At 43.3% G+C, this 20,896-nt stretch overlaps 1 protein-coding gene across 4 annotated transcripts in view; it reads left to right on the plus strand.

The window, feature by feature from the left end:
* Positions 1-20,896, plus strand: part of LOC147117508 (retinoic acid receptor beta-like) — a 334,754-nt gene that overhangs the window by 103,683 nt on the left and 210,175 nt on the right. For all 4 annotated transcript variants that reach the window (XM_085988527.1, XM_085988532.1, XM_085988528.1 and 1 more), the window contains exon 3: positions 11,700-11,841. In XM_085988527.1, coding sequence (XP_085844653.1) covers positions 11,700-11,841 — 142 coding nt within the window. The remainder of the gene's footprint in view (positions 1-11,699; positions 11,842-20,896) is intronic.

The following is a 20,896-nucleotide window of genomic DNA, read 5'->3' on the forward strand; positions in this document are numbered from 1 at the left end:
AGTAACAATACTGTGGAGGAGGAATTCCTGGAGTGTTTACAGGATGGTTTCCTGGACCAATATGTCGAGGAACCAACCAGAGATCAGGCCATCTTAGACTGGGTATTATGTAACGAGAAAGGATTAATTAGCAATCTTGTTGTACGAGACCCCTTGGGTCGGAGCGATCATAATATGATCGAATTCTTCATTAAGATAGAGAATGATGTAGTAGACTCAGAGACTAGGGTCCTAAATTTAAATAAAGGAAACTACGATGGTCTGAGGCGTGCGTTAGGTAGGATTGATTGGGGAATGTCACTCAAAGGGTTGTCGGTGGATAGGTAATGGCAAACATTCAAAGACCATACGGATGAACTACAGAATTTGTTCATCCCTGTTTGGCATAAAAATAAAACAAAAAAGGTGACTCAACCGTGGCTAACAAGGGAAATTAGGGACAGCATAAGATCCAAGGAGAGGACATATAAATTGGCCAGAAAAAGCAATAATCCTGAGGATTGGGAGCAGTTTAGGATTCAACAAAGGAGGACAAAGGGATTAATTAAGAAGGGGAAAATAGAATATGAGAGTAAGCTTTCAGGGAACATAAAAACTGACTGTAAAAGCTTTTATAGATATGTGAAGAGAAAAAGATTGGTGAAGTCAAGCGTAGGTCTCTTGCAGTCAGAATCAGGGGAATTTATAATGGGGAACAAAGAAATGGCAGACCAACTAAATACATATTTTGGTTCTGTCTTCACAAAGGAGGACACAAATAACCTCCCAGAGATACCGGGGAACATAGGGGAAAGGGAGGAACTGAAAGAAATCAGTATTTGTAGGGAAATGGTGTTAGGGAAATTGATGGGATTGAAGGCCGATAAATCCCTAGGGCCTGATAATCTACATCCTAGGGTACTTAAGGAAGTGGCCCTAGAAATAGTAGATGCATTGCTGATCATCTTCCAACATTCGATGGAATCTGGAACAGTACCCATGGATTGGAGGGTAGCTAATGTTACCCCACTATTCAAAAAAGGCGGTAGAGAGAAAATGGGGAATTACAGACCGGTAAGCCTGACATCAGTAGTGGGGGAAATGCTAGAGTCCATTATAAAAGATGTAATAGCAGAGCACTTAGAAAACAGTGACAGGATCGGACAAAGTCAACAAGGATTCACAAAAGGTAAATCGTGCTTGACTACTGGAATTTTTTGAGGATGTAACTGGTAAAATAGATAAGGGAGAACCAGTGGATGTGATGTATCTGGACTTTCAGAAGGCCTTCGATAAGGTCCCGCATAAGAGATTAGCGTGTAAAGTTAAGGCACATGGGATTGGGGGCAAGGTATTGACTTGGATAGAGAACTGGTTGGGAGACAGGAAGCAAAGAGTTGGAATAAATGGGTCTTTTTCCGAGTGGCAGGCAGTGACTAGTGGGGTACCGCAGGGATCGGTCTTTGGACCCCAGCTATTCACAATATAAATGATCTAGACAAGGGAACTAGATGTAATATCTCCAAGTTTGCAGACGACACAAAGCTGGGTGGGCGTGTGTGCTGTGAGGAGGATGCCGAGAAACTCCAGTATGATTTGGACAGGTTGGGTGATTGGGCAGAAACATGGCAGATGCAATATAACGTGGATAAATGTGAGGTTATCCACTTTGATGGCAAAAACAGGAAGGCAGATTATTATTTAAATGGCAATAGATTGGGAGAAGGGGAAGTGCAACGAGACCTGGGTGTCCTTGTGCACCAGTTGCTGAAGGTAAGCATGCAGGTGCAGCAGGCGGTTAAGAAGGCAAATGGTATGTTGGCCTTCGTAGCGAGAGGGTTTGAGTACAGGAACAAGGATGTCTTGCTGCAGTTGTACAGGGCCTTGGTGAGACCACATCTTGAGTATTGTGTGCAGTTTTGGTCGCCTTATCTGAGGAAGGATGTTCTTGCCATGGAAGGAGTTCAGCGAAGATTCACCAGGCTGATACCTGGGATGGCAGGAATGACGTATGAGGAGAGATTGGGTCGATTGGGCTTGTATTCGCTGGAGTTTAGAAGAATGAGAGGTGATCTCATTGAAACATAAAATTCTGACAGGACTGGACAGACTAGATGCAGGAAGGATGTTCCCGATGGTCGGGGAGTCCAGAACCAGGGGACACAGTCTAAGGATAAAGGGTAGGCCATTTAGGACAGAAATGAGGAGGAATTTCTTCACCCAGAGAGTGGTGAACCTGTGGAATTCTCTACCACAGAAGGCGGTAGAGGCCAGTTCATTAAATATATTCAAGAAGGAGTTGGATATATTTCTTAAGGCTAAAGGGATCATGGGGTATGGGGAGAAGGCAGGGACAGGGTACTGAATTTGGATGATCAGCCGTGATCGCATTGAATGGCGGAGCAGGCTCGAGGGGCCGAATGGCCTACTCCTGCTCCTATCTTCTATGTTTCTATGTGGCAATTTTCCCATTGTCGGATAGATGCCAGTGTCGTAGCTGTCCTGGAACAGCTTGACTAGAGGCGAGACTGGTTCTGGAGCACAAGTCTTCAGCGCTACAGCCAGAATATTGTCGGGGCCCACAGTCTTTGTTGTATCCAATACGCTCAGCCGTTTCTTGATATCATGTGGAGTGAATCGAATTAGCTGAAGGCTGGCTTCTATGATGGTGGGGACCTCAGGAGGAGGCTGAGATGGATCATCAACTCGGCACTTCTGGCTGAAGATGGTTGCAAACGCTTCAGCTTTGTCTTTTGCACTCGTGTGAAGGCTCTGCCATAATTGAGGATGGGGATATTCATGGACCCTCCTCCTTCCGTTAGTTGTTTAATTGTCCACCACCATTCACGACTGGATGTGGTAGGACTGCAGAGCTTTGATCTGATCCGTTGTTTGTGGGATTGCTTAGCTCTGTCTATAGCTTGCTGCTTCCACTGTTTGACATGCATGTCATCCTGTGCTGTAGCTTCACCAGGTTGGCACCTCATTTTTAGGTATGCCTTGTGCTCCTCCTGACATGCTCTTCTATACTCCTCATTGAAGCAGGTTTGGTCCCCTGGCTTGATGGTAATGATAGAGTGAGTGATATGCCGGGCCATGAGGTTACAGATTGTAATGGTATACAATTCTGCTGTTGCTGATGGCCCATAGCGCCTGGTTTTGAGCTGTTAGATCTGTTCCAAATCTATCCCATTTAGCATGGTGGTAGTGCCACACAGCACGACAGAGGGTATCCTCAGTGTGAAGATTGGACTTTGTTTCCACAAGGACTGTGCGATGGTCACTGCTACCAATACTGTCATGGACAGATGCATCTGCGACAGGTAGATTGGTGAGGACGAGGTCAAGTAGGTTTTTCCCTCATGTTGGTTCTCTCACCACTTGCCACCGGCCCAGTCTGGCAGCTATGTCCTTCAGGACTCGGCTAGCTCGGTCAACAGTGGTGCTACCGAGCCACTCTTGGTGATGGACATCGAAGTCCCCACCCAGAGTACATTCTGTGCCCTTGCTACTCTGGTGTTCAACATGGCGGAGTACCGATTCATCAGCTGAGGGAGGGCGGTAGTTGTTAATCAGCAGGAGGTTTCCTTGCCCATGTTTGACCTGATGCCATGGGTCCGGAGTCAATTTGGAGGACTGCCAGGGCCACTCCTTCCTGACTGTATCTCACTGTACTGCTACCTCTGGTGGGTCTGTCCTGCCGGTGGAAAAGGACATACCCAGGGATGTGATGAAAGTGCCTGGGATGTTGGCTGAAATGTGTGATGCTGTGAGTATGACTGTTGCTTGACTAGTCTGTGGGACAGCTCTCCCAATTTTGGCACAAGTCCCCACATGTTAGTCAGGAAGAATTTGTAAGGTCGACTGGGCTGGGTGTGCCTTTGCCGTGTCAGAATCCGGTGCCTAGCTCGATGCCAGGTGGCCCGTCCAGTTTTATTCTTACTGAGTGAATGAACTAAGTGTGGGACAGGTAGAGGCAACTGAATTTTGGGAAGACTGGACTTTATGGATGGTGGACAATGGGAGTTCACCAAGGGGGACACTGGAAAAATTGAATCTAGAGGTGATAAAAGCATAGAGAAGGATTTCAGCGGCAGAGTTGGGCATTACAGAGATAGAAATAAGCATTCTTATTTCCACCTCTGTTTATAAACCTGTTTTTTTAAATACAATTTCTGTATTGCTACACAGTGACCAGAACAGTTCTTCCCACTGCATGTGGTGTAATCACCCACTGAGTCATCAAGGAATCTCATCACTTGATCTTTTAAGTAAAATATTCTTTTCTCTCAACAGATTGTCAGCTGCTACCTTAAAATTACGAAATAACTGGGCAGAACGCGCTGTACGCAGGATAAAGAGCTCCTGTATTTAAACAGAACTGTGTAATTTTCACATTCATATCTGAAAATGGGGCTGGGAATAAACCTGTAATTTTAGTCTTCTGATCTCACTCATCCATTCTGTTTAATTATAAGCGCCGCCAGTCTGCTCAACTGGTGCAGCCTGCTTATTACTGCAATCAATTCATGTGCTGCCGCTCAGTAAAAGTCATTGCATTGTATCAAAATAAGCATGCTGTATACATTGTGCAATTGATATCATTCTAATTTCAAATTAAAGGGGAAAGTAACCTTTCTCTACTGCGAAGCCTGTGCCTTTCTCAGTCTAAATACCCGTTCTATTTACAGTTTCTCTGCCCTATGTGCATGGCTTTAGTGGAAGGTTTTAAACATACATTCCTATATTTTCAACCTGAATAAATTAGAAATCATGACTGATGTGGTTTGAGTGGATGTTTCTAAATATGCCTGCAATGATTACTGTTTAGAGTGGTACAGTTTCTACTTGCCTATCAATTTAATTTTCATAACTTAACCATAGTACACTGATGCATTAAAGTTTTCAGGGATTTGTTGTTTTTACTCCTTATGAACTGAGAATCTCTTCATGGTGTAATTCACCTCCATGTTTTCTGTTATTTTTTTCCCCTTTTAATTTTCATCCTCCCCCCACCACCACCCCCCATGCATTTGTTGAATGAATAGGTTAATGAGTTGTCCCATGCCCTCCTCTGGTAGATTGTACTGATCCTAGGGGCTGGATTTTCCCAGCGGACGCAGAATCGCGGCAGGAGAGGTAGTTGGCGGGTTCCAGTCCTGCTCCCAGCTGCAGCCACTCTGTCAAAAGGATTTTCCGTTAATAGGGCTTCTTAAGCCCGCCCTGCGGGGTTCCCAGCCAATTAATATGAAGCGGGTCAGATGAGGTCATTTAAATGTGCATCATTAGCCAGTTTCCTTAAAGAGACCATGTCCAAAATAATTTTGACAGTTGTGCTGTCAGTGTTCTGCAGCATTGAGGTGCTCCAAACACTGACAAGCACTGCACAAAGGTGCCGTCTACACCCAGGCTCTCGCATGACTCCCTCTATATGCTTATGGAGGGAGTCCCAGCATGTAGGGGGTTCTCTTCCCTTCCCATGGGCGAAAGAGACTTCCCCAGGACACCAACGCAGCCTGGTTGCACATTGCACAGGAGGGCACAAGCAGAGATGTCGTCAGCAGGACCAGGCTGCAATGGCGCAAACCTTTCAAAGATCTCAGTAGATCACAAAACATTACTGCAAAGCCACACTCAACCACATCTTGCTGTGCCACTCATCACATCCCCATCACTCTGCCTTCCCTACCCTACTCCTGCACATCCTTACTCACACCAACTTACCTTGCACCTCCATCCATCCCTCTCTATCTACATTATCACTTCCCCATCTCACTGGCCACCCCTCACACTCGCCCTCATCCTAGTGCAATCATACCAACTAACAACACACAAGGGTAGGCACTTGGGTGTCTTATGCAATGTTCATATAAATTTTCTGTTAATATGTTGTCAAACATTGAAATCTTTATTTTCAACACTTTGCCTTATTGTACAGATCTGTGCTCACCTTTGGAAGTGTCTTAGTGAGTTGCAGTGAATGGTGAGACATAACGGTATCCTCTGAAATGGGAATGAGTGTGAAAGGAATGGCTTGGTCATTGTAGGGATGCTTTATGGTGTTGGTGTGGGGTGGTGCCAACCTGGCGCATCATGTGGCAGCCAGGGAGTACAGCATCAAGTGAAGTAAATCTGGCCATGGTGATGCCATCACTGGCCTCCCAGGCAGCAGTGTGGTCGGGTGCTGATGCCCTGTGTCTTGTGCAGCATCTGAATTTGTTAACAAATTACCCAATTTTTGTCAATTAAAATTAAATCTCCCTTAGCCATTGTGCTAATTATTTGAACACTGAAATGTAGACAGCTTAGTCAGTACAAAGTTTGTCACTGTGCAATGTCTCCACATAAATAGCTCCTGAGTTCAGCTCTTATTATTAAGCAAGTACATAGTCCAGCGACTGAAGCAACACTGCATTAAAAAAATTAAACTGTACAGAAAATGCAACAATCAACACCTACAATTTAAAATCCAAAAAATAGCTAAAGAAGTGCAGTGATTGCTGAAAAGGCTGGTGTTGTTGGTGTTGTGGGGCTGATGGTGGAGGGATTCAGAGGACCAAGGTGAGATTTCTTCAAGGGCACCAATGTTGCTGGAATAGATGGTAGCTGAAGTTGAGATGACAGAAGCGATCTGTTAGTGGTGAGAGAGCTTGCTCCAAGGAGGTGACAGTGGAGAGAGAGTTTACTCCAAACACTTCCAAACAGCCTACAGCTCAAAAGTGTCTTCCAAGTCCTGAAGGCTCAAGCTTCTGACATTGGAAAGTGACCAGCTGTGAAATGGTAGCTTTCATAGCACATTTGCAGCTGTCACCTATTCACAGCAATGGGGAGACATCGAGAACCTGACCTACTTACCTGACGTGATCTCTGAACGACGTGAACCTCGTTAAAAATGTGGGAAAATAGAAATAGCCTGGCAAAATAGCAGTTAACAAGTGCTTAACAAGCATTTAACTATCTTTAATGCCTCTCCCGCTGCTTGGTGTCGGGTCTGTTGTGAATTCGCAGACCCGACACTTTGGAAACTTACATGGAGGCGGGTTCGGAGTGGGTTCCCAACCTGCTGTCAATCATTTCGATTTTGACAGCGGACCCGCCTCCAAACCTGCTCTCTGAGCGCTGGCAAAATCGCGGCCTAGGATTTTAAATCTTTGTAGATTTTTTCGTTGCTGAGCACTTCTTTAGCTATTTTTTGGATTTTAAATTGTAGGTGTTGATTGTTGCATTTTCTGTACTGTTTAATTTTTTTTAATGCAGTGTTGCTTCAGTCGCTGGACTGTGTACTTGCTTAATAATAAGAGCTGAACTCAGGAGCTATTTATGTGAAAGCATTGCACAGTGACAAACTTTGTACTGACTAAGTTGTCTACATTTCAGTGTTCAAATACAGGAAACTTTGGTTTAACCGGAGGTTGTATGTCCGGAAAACTCGCTCTACCGGCAGAATTCACCCCCCGAAAACAGCGCCTGAGTAACCGGCAATGTTGCCGGTTCCGAGTCCGAGTCTCCAACGGTTGCCGAGTTTGTCAGTGGGGGTAGTTCTACAAACTGCCACTACTCTGCCTCTTGGCGCCAGCGGAACTCGGAACACCTCAGAAACCCTGCATCAGGAGTCTCACCCTCCCACGCTGCCGGTAGCCTCTTCTGATCCGCCAGTTTTTGGGGTTCCAGTACAGTACTGTGTGTCTCCAACGCTGCTGCAACTCATTGGACTGCATTATGGAAATCCCAAAAGTTGATCCAACCAAAAGGAAGAGAGTGGTGTTAACTTTAAAGCAGAAAATTGATATATGCAAACGACTAGAAATGGGAGCGAAGCGTATGCACATTATGAAAGAATTCAAAATCGGTTCGTCAACAATGTACGACATCAAAGCGCAGAAGGATAAGCTGCTCAAGTTTTATGCAAGCTCGGAGACATCTAAGAGTGTAGAGAAACGGCGCACGCTTCGTAAGCCTAAGCTTGAAGAGCCGGATACCGTGCTTTATGAGTGGTTTGCTCTGAAGCGTTCAGAGGGTGTTCCGATTTCCGGACCCATGCTAATATCAAAAGCGAAGGATTTTTATGCAAAGATGGAGCTCACTGACAAGTGTGCTTTCTCTGATGGATGGCTATCGTGCTTCAAGGCACGGCATGGGATACGACGACTTGATGTTTGCGGGGAGAAGAAATCAGCTGATCAGGACGCCGCAGAAGAATACTGCGATGATTTCAATCGGATTGTGCAGCAACATGATTTGTCGCCAGCACAGCTATACAATGCCGATGAAACGGGCTTATTTTGGAGGTGTTTGCCAGAATCAACACTTGCTGGGGCTAGTGAGGCTAATGCTTCAGGTTACAAGAAAAATAAAGATCGTGTAACCGTGCTAACATGTGCGAACGCTGCTGGATCACACCGGGTTAAACTTCTCTTCATTGGGAAGTATAAAAATCCCCGTGCATTTAAAAATGTGAGGCACTTACCTGTTGAGTACAAAGCTCAAGCAAATGCTTGGATGGATAAGGAAATCTTTTCAAATTGGTTCCATCATACTTTTGCTCCATCTGTGAGGGAACATTTCCGTAGAATAAGGAAACCTGAAGATAGCAAATGCATTTTATTGCTGGATAATTGTAGAGCCCATCCGCATGAATCCGAGTTGGTTTCTGGAAATATTTTCACCATTTATTTGCCACCAAATGTAACTTCTCTCATACAACCCATGGACCAGGACGTTATCCAAAATCTCAAGTGTCATTACAAGAAAGACTTCCTACGTAGACTGATAAGCCAAGATGACAATACAGGTATTCAGGCATTTCAGAAGGAATACAATCTTAAAGATGCCATCTTTAATGTTGCATGTTCCTGGAAATTGGTGAAAGGTCACACTTTGAGACAAGCCAGGTGCAAATTGTGACCTTCTGTAATGTTTGCTGAAGGTTCTTCTTCAGAGGAGGAATTTCGTGGGTTCAATGTTCGTCCGCGGAAGACTGCAGTAATGGAAATGGCTGACATGGTGAAAGATGTAGGCCCAGCAAACCCTCTACATCACCTCAGTGAAAGTGATATTGAGCAGTGGGTTGATGCCGATAGAGAAGTTGCTGTTGTGCATTTGTTAAGTGATGATGAAATAATGGAGAATGTTTTGAATCCAAGGAAAGAAAAGGAAAGTGTGATGGAAAATGAAGACGATGAGATTTCTGAAGTGAACAAGATTTCTTGGGCTAAAGCTGCAGCAGATCTTGCTTCATTCATCAAATTTGCTGAAAACCGTTCTTGCTATTCTGCCCAAGAAGTTATGCAGCTCCATATTCTGCAGTCTACCTTTCTGCAAAGAAGGCAAGAGCCCACTAAGCACGCAGACATCCGGGACATGTTTAAGAAAGCTTCCAAAAGAGTTGGAGCACTGGAAGTGCCTGAAGAATCTGTTGAAGTGCATGATCCTGATGAACCAGTTGGCTTGGAATAAGTGTACAGTCAACCACCGTACAGTACTTTATACTGTACTGTGCAGTCGTTTAAGTTTTGGTGCACTGCACAGTCGTTTATAAGTTTTGTTTTACTGTTAAGTCATTTATAAGTTTTGTTTTACTGTTAAGTCGTTTATAAGTTTTGTTTTACTGTTAAGTTATTAAAGAGTTATGGATTACCATCAACTGGCAGTACTGTACTTAATCAAGCATCTTTCACCATCCATTTAACACAACATTCTGTAAGTGAGTACCCAATTACTGTATATTGCACATTTCTTGATTTTTAAATTTTTCTTAGTTAAAAACAGCCTGGGTAGATAATCCGCTCACCACTCCGGAACTTTTGATAGATCGGCATCACGCCGGTCCCGTCGGTGCCGGATATCAGAACTTTTCCTGTAATAGCACAATGGCTAAGGGAGATTTAATTTTTGTCTTATTGACAAAAATTGGGCAATTTGTTAACAAATTCAGAAAACTAGAATCTAGAAATTATTGTTGACAATATCACCAGACAAACCCTTAATGCAAAGGTATGACAGTCCTCTGTCAATGATTTTAGGGAACAAGTTAAGCCATTTAAAATAAACAAGTTAATGTCTCCATTAAAATAGCAGACAGAGGAATATCATCCAAGTGTACCGTGTGCGCTTCCACTAATATTGGCAGCAGCAATTTATAGACATAGATATCTAACTTGTCAGAAATGGCTGGTTCAGTTTACATAATAATTGTTAAGGATCAAGGCTTAATTTGAATCTCAAGCCCATCTGAGCCATGATGCTATTTGTGTTTTTTGAGTTTTTACCCCTCATGCTGGTTGTATTCCATCATAATCCTTTCTTAATAAGCACAGTTCCATTATAGATGGTCTTTACGTACAGTAAGGGGCACATCCCATTTGAAGGTTTGAATGGTGGTGGTTCCTACCTTCACTGTTCAGCGAAGGTAAAATCTTTCTGCAGACTTCATAGTTTGAGGATTCAAAATCCAAAAACCTTGATGTTGACTTGCTTTTCACAAATTATTCACAACTAACCATTTTCTTCATGTATAAGCATGAAAGCAGATCATCTCCAAATAGGATCCAAGTTTAAAATTGGCAACAACAATTAATTGAAGCTTAAACTGTTACCTGTAAGATACTTCTAGTGAAATTTAGAAATTTCTACACTGGCTATTACAATGGGCCAGAAATTCCAGAGCGGGGCTTGCAGCGCGTGCAAGCCCCGTATTTGCACTTACCCCGCGCTCCTGCCGATCAGCTTCTGGGACGCCTGAACTTGGAGAAATAGAAAGCACATTCCCGGGCAGCGTATGACGTCACGCCGCCCAGGAGTGCAGCCAGCGCGGACCCAGGAGCGTGCAGTGTAAGTGAGACACGCCCCTTGAGGTCTCAGTTTCACTGGACACGCCCCCAATGTTTCTGTCAAGCTGCTTTGCTTTTTTACATGCAAAGCAGCAGTTTAAATAGGTTTTTGGAAGTTTTTTGAAGATTTTGGTAACTTTTATAAACTTTTTAAAATGTTTACATTATTTTGAGTAATCTGAAGTAGTTTTAAAGAGAATTAAAGCAATTTAAAGACTTTTAAAAGCCCTAAAAGAATTTTTTTAATTCCATTTATTTATTTAGCAATGTCGTCGTCATACGTGTCTTCACACTGTTCCCTTTGGGGAACTGTATGAAGTGGTGGAAGGATTTATGGCCGTGATTAACGCTCATTCCGTGACCGTAACCATCTTTGAACCAGCCATTAGGGCGGTTAGTCCTATGGCGGGAGGGTTTTACGGTCACCCTCGCTGAAGCGCTGCGCTCTCTCCCTGGCCTTCTCCATTGTCCTGGGCGTTGAACTGTTCAAGCAGCAATGGTCAGGCCTTGCTTCAGGGCTGCAGTGTGCAGGGCATGGCAGCCAAACAAATCCACCCTCCCCCTTTAAGAGCTGACCGGCGCCAGCGTGTCTGCCTTCAATCAGCAACTCGCCGCACCTGTGCTTGGCCTGCCCTCGGTGGTAGCGCCCTGGCTCATCGGCTTAGCGCCTTATGATAGCCGTGCATCGCCTGCTTTAGCGCAGCAGCAACCTCTTGGGGCGATGCAACTGAATATCGGGGAAGGTGGCGCAAAATTTAACGAACGCCCGGCTGTAGCGCCCCAAACATGTCTATACTGAATTTCTAGGCCAATGTGTTCTGCATTGAAAAAGGTGTCGGTTGCAGTGTTCTGGGGGAAAACTCTTACATTCTTTTTTGTTGTCTTTTTCAGGGTTTCTTCCGGAGAAGCATCCAGAAAAACATGGTTTATACTTGTCACAGAGAAAAGAACTGTGTCATCAACAAGGTTACTAGAAATCGCTGCCAGTACTGCCGATTGCAGAAGTGCTTTGAAGTGGGCATGTCTAAAGAGTGTAAGTTCACCTTCTAGTCTTTATCTTTTTCCATTTTATAGGAAGCCCAGTTTACTCCCATGAATCACCCTGTGGTGAAAAGCCAGCATTAACAACAATGATATTGGAAAACTCTGGTGAAAAGTGAGTCTTTAGGCTAAAGTTCGCTGACTTATTCTGAAGATTCTGGTCAGGAGCTCGCAGTGACAATTGCAGGTAGTTTCTGAACCATAGCCTGGTAATGTTGAGAGAGCTTTGAAATATGCCTGGTAATATGCCCCTCCTTACCATTCCAAGGTTTTTGAGGAAGCGCAGAAAAAGAACCTGCAGAGTCATTGATGTAGAACACAAGTGGAAGGATACTGGGCATCAAAAATGAGTCAACTGTACCATCATTCCACATACCACATATTGAGTAAAACAATAAATGAAATGAATATCACAACTAGATTGTAAAATATAAGCTAAACAACAACAATAATTTGAATTTATATAGCTCTTTTAACTTAGAAAAATTGCATCAGGCATTTCACAGAGGCTTGGGGAAAACGGACACCGCACCAAAGAAGACATGATTAGGAGGATTGATCAAAAGTTTGTTCAAAGAAGTGGATTTTAAGGAGGGCCTTTAATGAGGCAGAGAGACAGAGTGGTTTCAATGGGGAATTCTAGAGAATGGGACCTAGTCAGCTGAAGGCATGGTCACCAATGGTGGGGTGAAAGGAAGGGATAATGAGCAAGAGTCGGAGGAATGGAGATTTCCGGGATGGGATAGGGGTGTAGAACTGGAGAAGATTACTGAGATAGGTAGTGGCGAGGCCATGGAGACTTTAAACACATGAATGAGAATTTTAAATTTGAGGTGTTAGGGGATTGGGAACTAAGTAGGTCAGTGAGGAGAGCAGTTGATGAGTGAGTGGAACTTGGTGCAGAATAAAACAAGGGCAGCAGAATTTGGGATAAGCTGAAATTTGCAGAGGGTGGAGGATTGGGGAGCCTGCTAGGAGAGCATTGGAGTCATTCAGTCTGGAGGTGAAGAAGGTATGAATGAGGGCAGATGAACGGAGGTAGGGGTGAAGGCAGGTGATGTTAGTCAAATGGAAGTGGGCAATCTTTTTGGAGGGAGAGGATATGTGTCGGAAACTCAGCTCAGGATCAAGCAGGATGCCAAGATTGTGAACAGTCTGGTTCAGCTTGAGACTGGGGAAGGGAACAGAGTTTGTGGCGGTGACTAAAGAAAATTCTCACTATCAGTAAAATCAATGTTTCAGTTAACACCAATGTTCTTATGTCTTGTTTCACCCAGTTCTGTCCATCTTTGTTAAAACAGTGAGTGCTGATGACCTTTTGGGCATATTAACATGAAAGAGTCACTGAGGTTGACAGTGTAACAGAACTGAATTAACATTATTAGAGGTAGAATCAATTCCCAATGGTGCTTCATCATCACCTATGGCTGTCAGTTCTCCTTCTTTACAGTGTCCAGCTCAATAATCCTTTCAAGACAGTATTACCAATAATGTCATCAGTTCTCAAAATTATACTTTCTTAAAATCAACTGAAATGGAAAGAACAAAACAAAACAGAAGGATGCTAATGGTAAACAATTATTTATAAAAATTTTAAACGGTACCACCATTCGTGACAATCACCTGGAAATTCCATGGCGGTTCTCTCGATCCACCACCCTAACTTCAGTGGAAGACCCCAGAGCAACAGCGTAAACAGATGTTTACCCGGGATTTCCACCAATCTTCTGCTGAAGTTATGGGAACTAATCAGGAGAATCACCATGGAAAAATTCTATCCCATGGAAAAATTCTATCCCAATGTTTTTTTAGCTGAAAGTAAATGCGATCAAATGACATGAACCTCTTTTTTTTTGCACAGAGATGCCACAATACCGCTAAAAATGAGAAGTTACAGTTTGGTTTGGACCCTCTATTTATGAACTGGTTTCTTTTCTGTTTTACATATGAATATTTAAAACAATGTAGTTTCTACAAATTAAATATTTATATTTTATAGTACACATTTTCGAGCTTGACATCTCAGTTTTCAAAACTCAAACTAGAAACTTAATCTGTTCACACGGAATTTGCTAAACTCTGATCAATATATTACCAAATTAATGATTTACAGTAGTTATTGGAATACCTTTCAACTTGTACGTAATGCTTACTATTTCTGTCGGCAAGGGTAACATTTTTTTTAAAGAAAACGCCAGTGAAAGTACAACAAAGAGACAGAGGAACAGTATAAAAGAAAAAGAACCAGATAAAAGACAATTGGTAGAGAAAAACTTTATAGAATTTTTGTGGATCTTTATAGAAAGGGGGGAAAGAGTAAGAGAGGAAAAAAGTTGAAACCACTACAGTAAAGCGAGAATGTTCACACTTTGAAACAGTTAAACTTTTAAACATTGGCCCGAAATTTGCGGCCAGCAGTGAAGCGAAGGCATTAGCTGCTGGCCCCGAAGTACACTCCGCAAAGGGATCTCTCAATCCCTGTGTCGAGAACTTCGGGTTTTCTGACCTTGAATTCAATTCAATGGAACTTAATGGGGATCCCCTTGTGCGAAGTGCTGTGACATCAACATGCTGTCTAAGCAGCCAATCAAAAGGCAGAACTCTGAGAGTGAACAAGGAAGTGGGTAAGCCCTTATATCTTTTTAAAAAAGTTAGAGAGAGCAAAAGAAAGATTGGGGTTCTCACATGGGGAAAAGGCAAACCCAAAATAGAGATGCACAAACATTTTTTTTTCAAAAGCTTCTGAAAAATTTTAATTTAATTTTTATTAAAATGGACAAATATCTCACACACCTAATGCCTTTGGGTCTAACTTTTAGTGGGGAATTTAACAGCGGTACGTATTACTGCGGAAGAGCCAAAGTTTTCATCCGTTTCAATGATTTATGCAATTTCACTGATTGCCGGCTCTGTGGGCGGGCACAACGCAGCCAGTTTCGGAGCTGTTATTGACAGACCGCAACTTCGGAATTAGCACTTGCGCCAAATCCCAAAGTTGCGGTCAGTTTCAAAGGCGGTATGACGGTGTATTCTGAGAGTACACCGTCATACCGACCGCAAATTCAGGGCCATTATATACAGCGCCACTGTAAGTGGTGCACTGTGTACCACAGATATTTGACAAGTTGCAATGTTGGTACACAGGCTTCCAGTTTATTGATTCTGTTTTAAAAATATTTTTGTATGTTTGTGTTTCAAACATTTATTTACCTTGTCACCCTGTTTCTTCAAATGCCTGCTATTGCTGTGTTGTAAATATTTTATATGTGCACTCTTAATATTTTATTTCAAATGTAATGAAAAGTCCATTAAACATTTATAAAGCTGCTGTACTGAAACCTAGTACAAGAAGTTACATAATCCCTCGAGTATGTCTTCTGGTCATGTAACATCCATGCAACTGATTTTCTGTAACTTTCCTAAATGCTGAATGTTGTGAAATTTAGTCAGAGAAAGGCATATAATTGTAGAACATTTCCTAATTAATTTTCTCAAAAATAGGTTAAAATTAATGCTCTGCAGTAATCTTTCAATACTTGAGGTAAAATGTAGGCTCAAAGTCCAGTCTGAGAGTGGAGAATATTTCTTAATTCCATTGTGTCAAGACAAGGCTGAAATGGTAATCTTACTTATTTCAGTCATCAGTGTTCATGCTGAACTCAACCTTTGATGCCCCAGGGAATAAAATCTCTAGACTTAAAAGCCATGGTTTTCACTGTTATAAATTCTGTTCCATGGTTCCAAATATATCACTTTAAATACAAGTGCTGGATGAAAATAGAACCACTAGGAGAAGTTTGATGAAAATTCATAATGAATAGTATCATTTTCCTTACTGCTAAATCTATTATATTTCCTCAGTCAGCAATGTAATAGAGAACATGTATGCACTTAAGCTGTTTTGGTCTGTTATATGACAGCTTTCATCGAGTTATTTAGATATGCCATCAGTGCAAGGGAAATATGACCTACTTTTTTCCACTTCATAGCAGCAAATAAACTGTTGCGAATCTGGAAGAGAAGAAACCTCTTCTCCAATCCACGTAAAGCGTCTAGCTTGCAAGTAAATTTTGGTGGCACCCTTCTTCTTCTTAGGCAGTCCCTTGGAACCGAGGATGACTTGCTTCCACATTAAAAATGAGTTCTCAGGTGACTGATGAGTCCAATGCGGGACCTACAGTCTCTGTCACAGGTGGGGCAGACGGTGGTTGAAGGAGCAGGTGGGTGGGGTGCACCTTCCACTGTTTGCGCTTGGCTTCCACTTGCTCCCGGCGAAGAGACTCGAGGTGTTTGGCGCCTTCCCAGATGCTTCTCCTCCACTTTGTGCGGTCTTGGGCCAGGAATTCCCAGGTGTCGATGGGGATGTTGCACTTTTTCAAGGAGGCTTTGAGGGTGCCCTTGAAGCATTTCCTCTTCCCACCTGGGGCTTTCTTGCGTGTCGGAGCTCCGAGTAGAGCGCTTGTTTTGGGAGTCTCATATTGGGCATGCGGACAATGTAACCCGTCCATCGGAGCTTCGATGCTGGGGATGTTGGCCTGAACGAGAACACTGACATTGGTGGCATCCAGCCTGGTACTGTAATATGTTTTAATCGCCTTTATTCCTCTCTCCTCTTCTAACCGTACTCTGGTACATCCAAATATCCATTCTTCACATATGAACTTTACAGTGAGTGTTACCAAACTGTTCAACTGTAGGAAGCATTGTAGCCAAGCTTGATCATGACTTACACAAGGATGCACTTTCCACTGGATAATGATTTTGAATAGAACCTCTCCCTAGCCCAGTGACACTGAAGCTCCTCCTGCTGCACTCAGCCAGCCATTGAATCTGGGATCTTCCTGGTCCCTATGGATCAGTTCCACTCTAGGCAATTCATTTACTAACCACCATTGAGGAGCTTATTTTTTATACGATTAGGCAGATTTTGAAAAGTAAGACAGATGCAACTGTGGTAGTTAACAAATAATACTCTATCTACGACGTGATAAATCATTATTTTTTTGACAAAGAAGTGCTGAAGCATTGAACTTTATCATGAAAATAGGTTGCACTAAAAATAAAGTTTTCTCATTTATTCAACCTCCACATACAAATAAATAAGCCATTATCCAAACAACAGAACACTGAATTTTATATCCTTGCAGAACCCAGCTGAGCTATGTGGTTTCCCCAGTATTTGCATATAAGGCCTTGTTCTCGATTCACACCTCAGTTCTTTCTCTTCTGTCTTCTGTTGTTCCACACCAAGGAAAGGTTCTTCATTATTTATCAATTCTCCTTTGATTCATTGAATGTAGTCACTTTAGTAACTGGTGAACTGTTACAAGTCCCTCTTGTTGAATTTTGGGATTTTTGATGGGTTTTTGCTGCTGTTTCTAACCTGCAATTCTGGCTTTGGCACTTCATTGTATGATTTATTTTTTGCATTACCGTCTTCAGTTTAAACATACTTTGCGGCATTGATTAAAGTCTTATCCCACTGGAACATTTGATGACCTGTGAAGCGCATTGGAATGTTTTACTATGTTAAAGGCACTATATAAATGCAAGTTGTTGTTACTGCCAGTAGCTGGTTTTTAAGGCTGTGCATCCTGTCTCTGGGTGTTTTCATGCACACTAACCATCCGCAAATGATTAGCATTTTGAGAACCCATTCCATATGTTCTTGGATAAAAATCAGCATCGACTGGGCCTGTCTTTACAAAATTACAAGATATTTTCAGGTGAGAAGGCTCATTTTGGTTAATCCATCCAGAAAGACCCTAAGATCTCCCTATACCAGAATCCAATTTCAATACCACATCTACATATGTAAAGCAATACTGCCAGCTTCTCCCCTCTTCCCTTCCTCACTTCCCTTCACCCACTTTAGCACTACTCTTGCCTGAGTCCTGCTACTTGAAGTGATTCTGGCTACTGCACACCGTGGACAGGCATTTCTGTAAGAACAGGAATTCCTGCCAGCAGTAGGCATCAACCAGAATCACTTCAAGTAGCAGGATTCAGGTAAGAGTAATGCTGACAGGGGTGAAGAGAAGTGAGGAAGGGAGGTAGCTGGCAGTGCTGCTTTGGGATGGGGAGGAAGGTGAATTCCAGCTTGAGCTAGGGAGTGATTTTCCTCTACTGGTATAAATCAACTCCAAAAAGTTAAGAACTGGCATTATTCCCACCTAGATGGTATTTTGCTAATGGCATTCAAATCTCCTGGATATCATTTGCATCATTATTTACATAGCCAGGTGCACATTTGGGTAGGTGCAGGAAGTGGAAAATTGTGTGTGAAAATTAGAGAAATTAATGGGGAGTGTCACAATGGAGAGACAAAAATGCTAAAAGTTTTCCAAAAGGCAGATGGCATAGCTCTGCTTCTACCTTTTTTCTCACCCCTACACTACAAAGACATTTCCACACAGCCAATGCCTGTAAATATGGTTGGTAACATCTTGGTGGGAGTGGCCAATCAGGCTTTCCGATATGCCTTCTTTCACGCAGTACACCACATAATGCATGGCATGCTGTGATTGGGGTACAACTGAGCAGCCATCCAACATAATGATGAGATAGGCCGTCACCTTTGTTAAGTCTGTGTGTTATAATGAGAATTATTACACAGACCACAAGAGTAAATTTTAACAGGTCTTTACTAGTTGAAGGTCAGGGCGGAACTGCCCAATAAATCATGACACAGCACTTATATACCGGTGTGGTCACCACCGGTATTACAGTATACAGCAGCCAAGATAAAGTAGTGCAACCCTTAAAATAGTTCTCTTAAAGGTGGAATGGTTACATACACTACAATCCTCCCTTTTTAGGTTAACAGTATATATTCCCATTAAACATAACATCATAACATGTATACACAACTTCATGTAAAAACAGTTCACAGATTCAGTCTCTCTGGAGGCTTCCTGACTCGGTCCGGATAATGCCTCGGTGGTGTAGTAGTTTTCGGTGGCGTAGTAGGTTCTTTTGGCAAGGTCGATTCGGCTTGAATGTCAGTGTCGGGTTCATCTGGTTCCAGTATCACTGGATCGAAGGTAGATACTATGGGTATCTCTGCTTCATCATTAGGCGTATAGAGTTGTGGTGTAGGTTGCCCCTTTTCGGATGACGCTATGATCTGGTCAGCATGGCGCCTTATTATGCTTTCACCAATGTCCACGGTATACATCAGCGGTCCTAGTCGTGTGCAAATAGTTCCAGGCTGCCATTTCTCGGTACGGTAGTCCCGGGCCAAAACTTGTTGACCTATCTGGAAGGTTCTAGTTGGCCTTTCATTCATGCCTTGAAATTGCCGGTTCTCCACGTCCCTTCTGATGTTTGGCTTGATCAAATCCAGCCGGCATCTTAGTCTTCTATTGAAAAACATCATGGCGGGAGTTTGGTTTGTGACCGCATGTGTTGCATTCCTGTACGCCAACAAGAAGTTATCTACCTTATGTTGTAGATTTATGTCTTCATTACCCATGGCCTTTATGGCCTTCTTGAAGGTCTGGACAAACCTTTCAGCTAATCCATTGGTGGCGGGATGGTATGGGGCGGACGTGTAGTGCTTAACCCCATTGTTTTTTAAGAATTTCCTGAATTCTTCGGACACAAATTGCGGTCCATTATCAGAACAGATCTGTTCCGGCAGCCCATTCCTGGCAAATATGGTCCTTAATACTGTGATGGTTTTTTCCGTGGTGGTGGAGGACATCTTTATTACCTCCGGCCACTTGGAGTGTGCATCCACCGCGATTAAGAACATTGAGTCCATAAATGGACCAGCAAAGTCGATATGTACCCTTTGCCATGGAGATGAAGGCCACTCCCATGGATGCAGAGGAGCTTGTGGTGGGGCGTTTTGGACCTTCTGGCATCCTAGACAGCTCTTGGTCATTTCTTCGATGTCTCCATCGATATTTGGCCACCACACGAACGCTCTGGCTAGGTTCTTCATTTTCACTCCACCCAGATGCCCCTCGTGAAGCTCCTTTAGCACTTTATGCTGGAGTTTGGGTGGAATCACCACTCTGGATCCACACATCAAAGTTCCTCAGCACACTGACAGCTGTTCTCTTCTTTGCGAAATGCTGGCAACAGTGGTTCGCCATGTGCTGGCCATCCCTTCACCGTTAAATCGTAGACTCGTGAGAGAGTCGGGTCATTTCTTGTTTCCTTTTCGATCGTAGAATTTGTTACTGGTAGACATTCCACTATGGTTGAGTGGAACATCTCCACTGGGTCCACTGTAGGCGCCTCTTCTACCGTTGGCAACGGTAGGCGTGATAAACCGCCAGCATTCCCATGCTGTTTTGATCCTTTGTATTCTATGTCATATTGGTGTGCCCCTAGGAAAAGGGACCACCTCTGTAGCCTTTGTGCTGTCATAATGGAAACGCCCTTTTTAGGGTTGAATATGGATACCAACGGCTGGTGGTCTGTCAGCAGTGTAAACTCCTGGCCCTGCAGGTAATGATTAAACTTCTTTACTCCCCACACCAGGCTGAGAGCCTCTCTATCTACCTGAGCATAGTTGCGCTCAGCGGAGGTCAATGATCTGGATGCAAATGCGACTGGCCTTTCCGAGCCATTTGGCAACTTGTGTGAGAGTACTGCTCCAATACCATAAGGAGAAGCATCACAAGCTAAACGAATAGGTAGCGTTGGGTTGAAGTGAGCCAACACTTCCTCTGAGGTGATCAAGGTCTTGCTTTTGCGAAAGGCCTTCTTACAGTCCTCGCTCCACTTCCATGGTACTTCTTTCTGCAAAAGAGCATTCAGCGGGTGCAGCACCGTGGATAGATTTGGCAGAAACTTATGGTAATAGTTAATCAACCCTAGGAACGATCTCAACTGGGATACATTTTCCGGAGCGGGAGCCTTCACAACCGCTTCGACCTTGTCAGGTGACTTGTGCAGCCCCTCCTGGTCAATGACATGACCACAGTACGAGATCCGTTTCTGAAAGAACTCACATTTCTGGCGATTAACTCGAAGGCCATATTCCTTCAACCTGGTGAGCACCAGTTTCAGATTTGCAAGGTGTTCCTCATCGT

The sequence above is a fragment of the Somniosus microcephalus genome, chromosome 5 (assembly GCF_052327205.1).
Source record: "Somniosus microcephalus isolate GS21.2 chromosome 5, FLI_Smic_1.0, whole genome shotgun sequence".
NCBI classification, from domain to species: domain Eukaryota; kingdom Metazoa; phylum Chordata; class Chondrichthyes; order Squaliformes; family Somniosidae; genus Somniosus; species Somniosus microcephalus.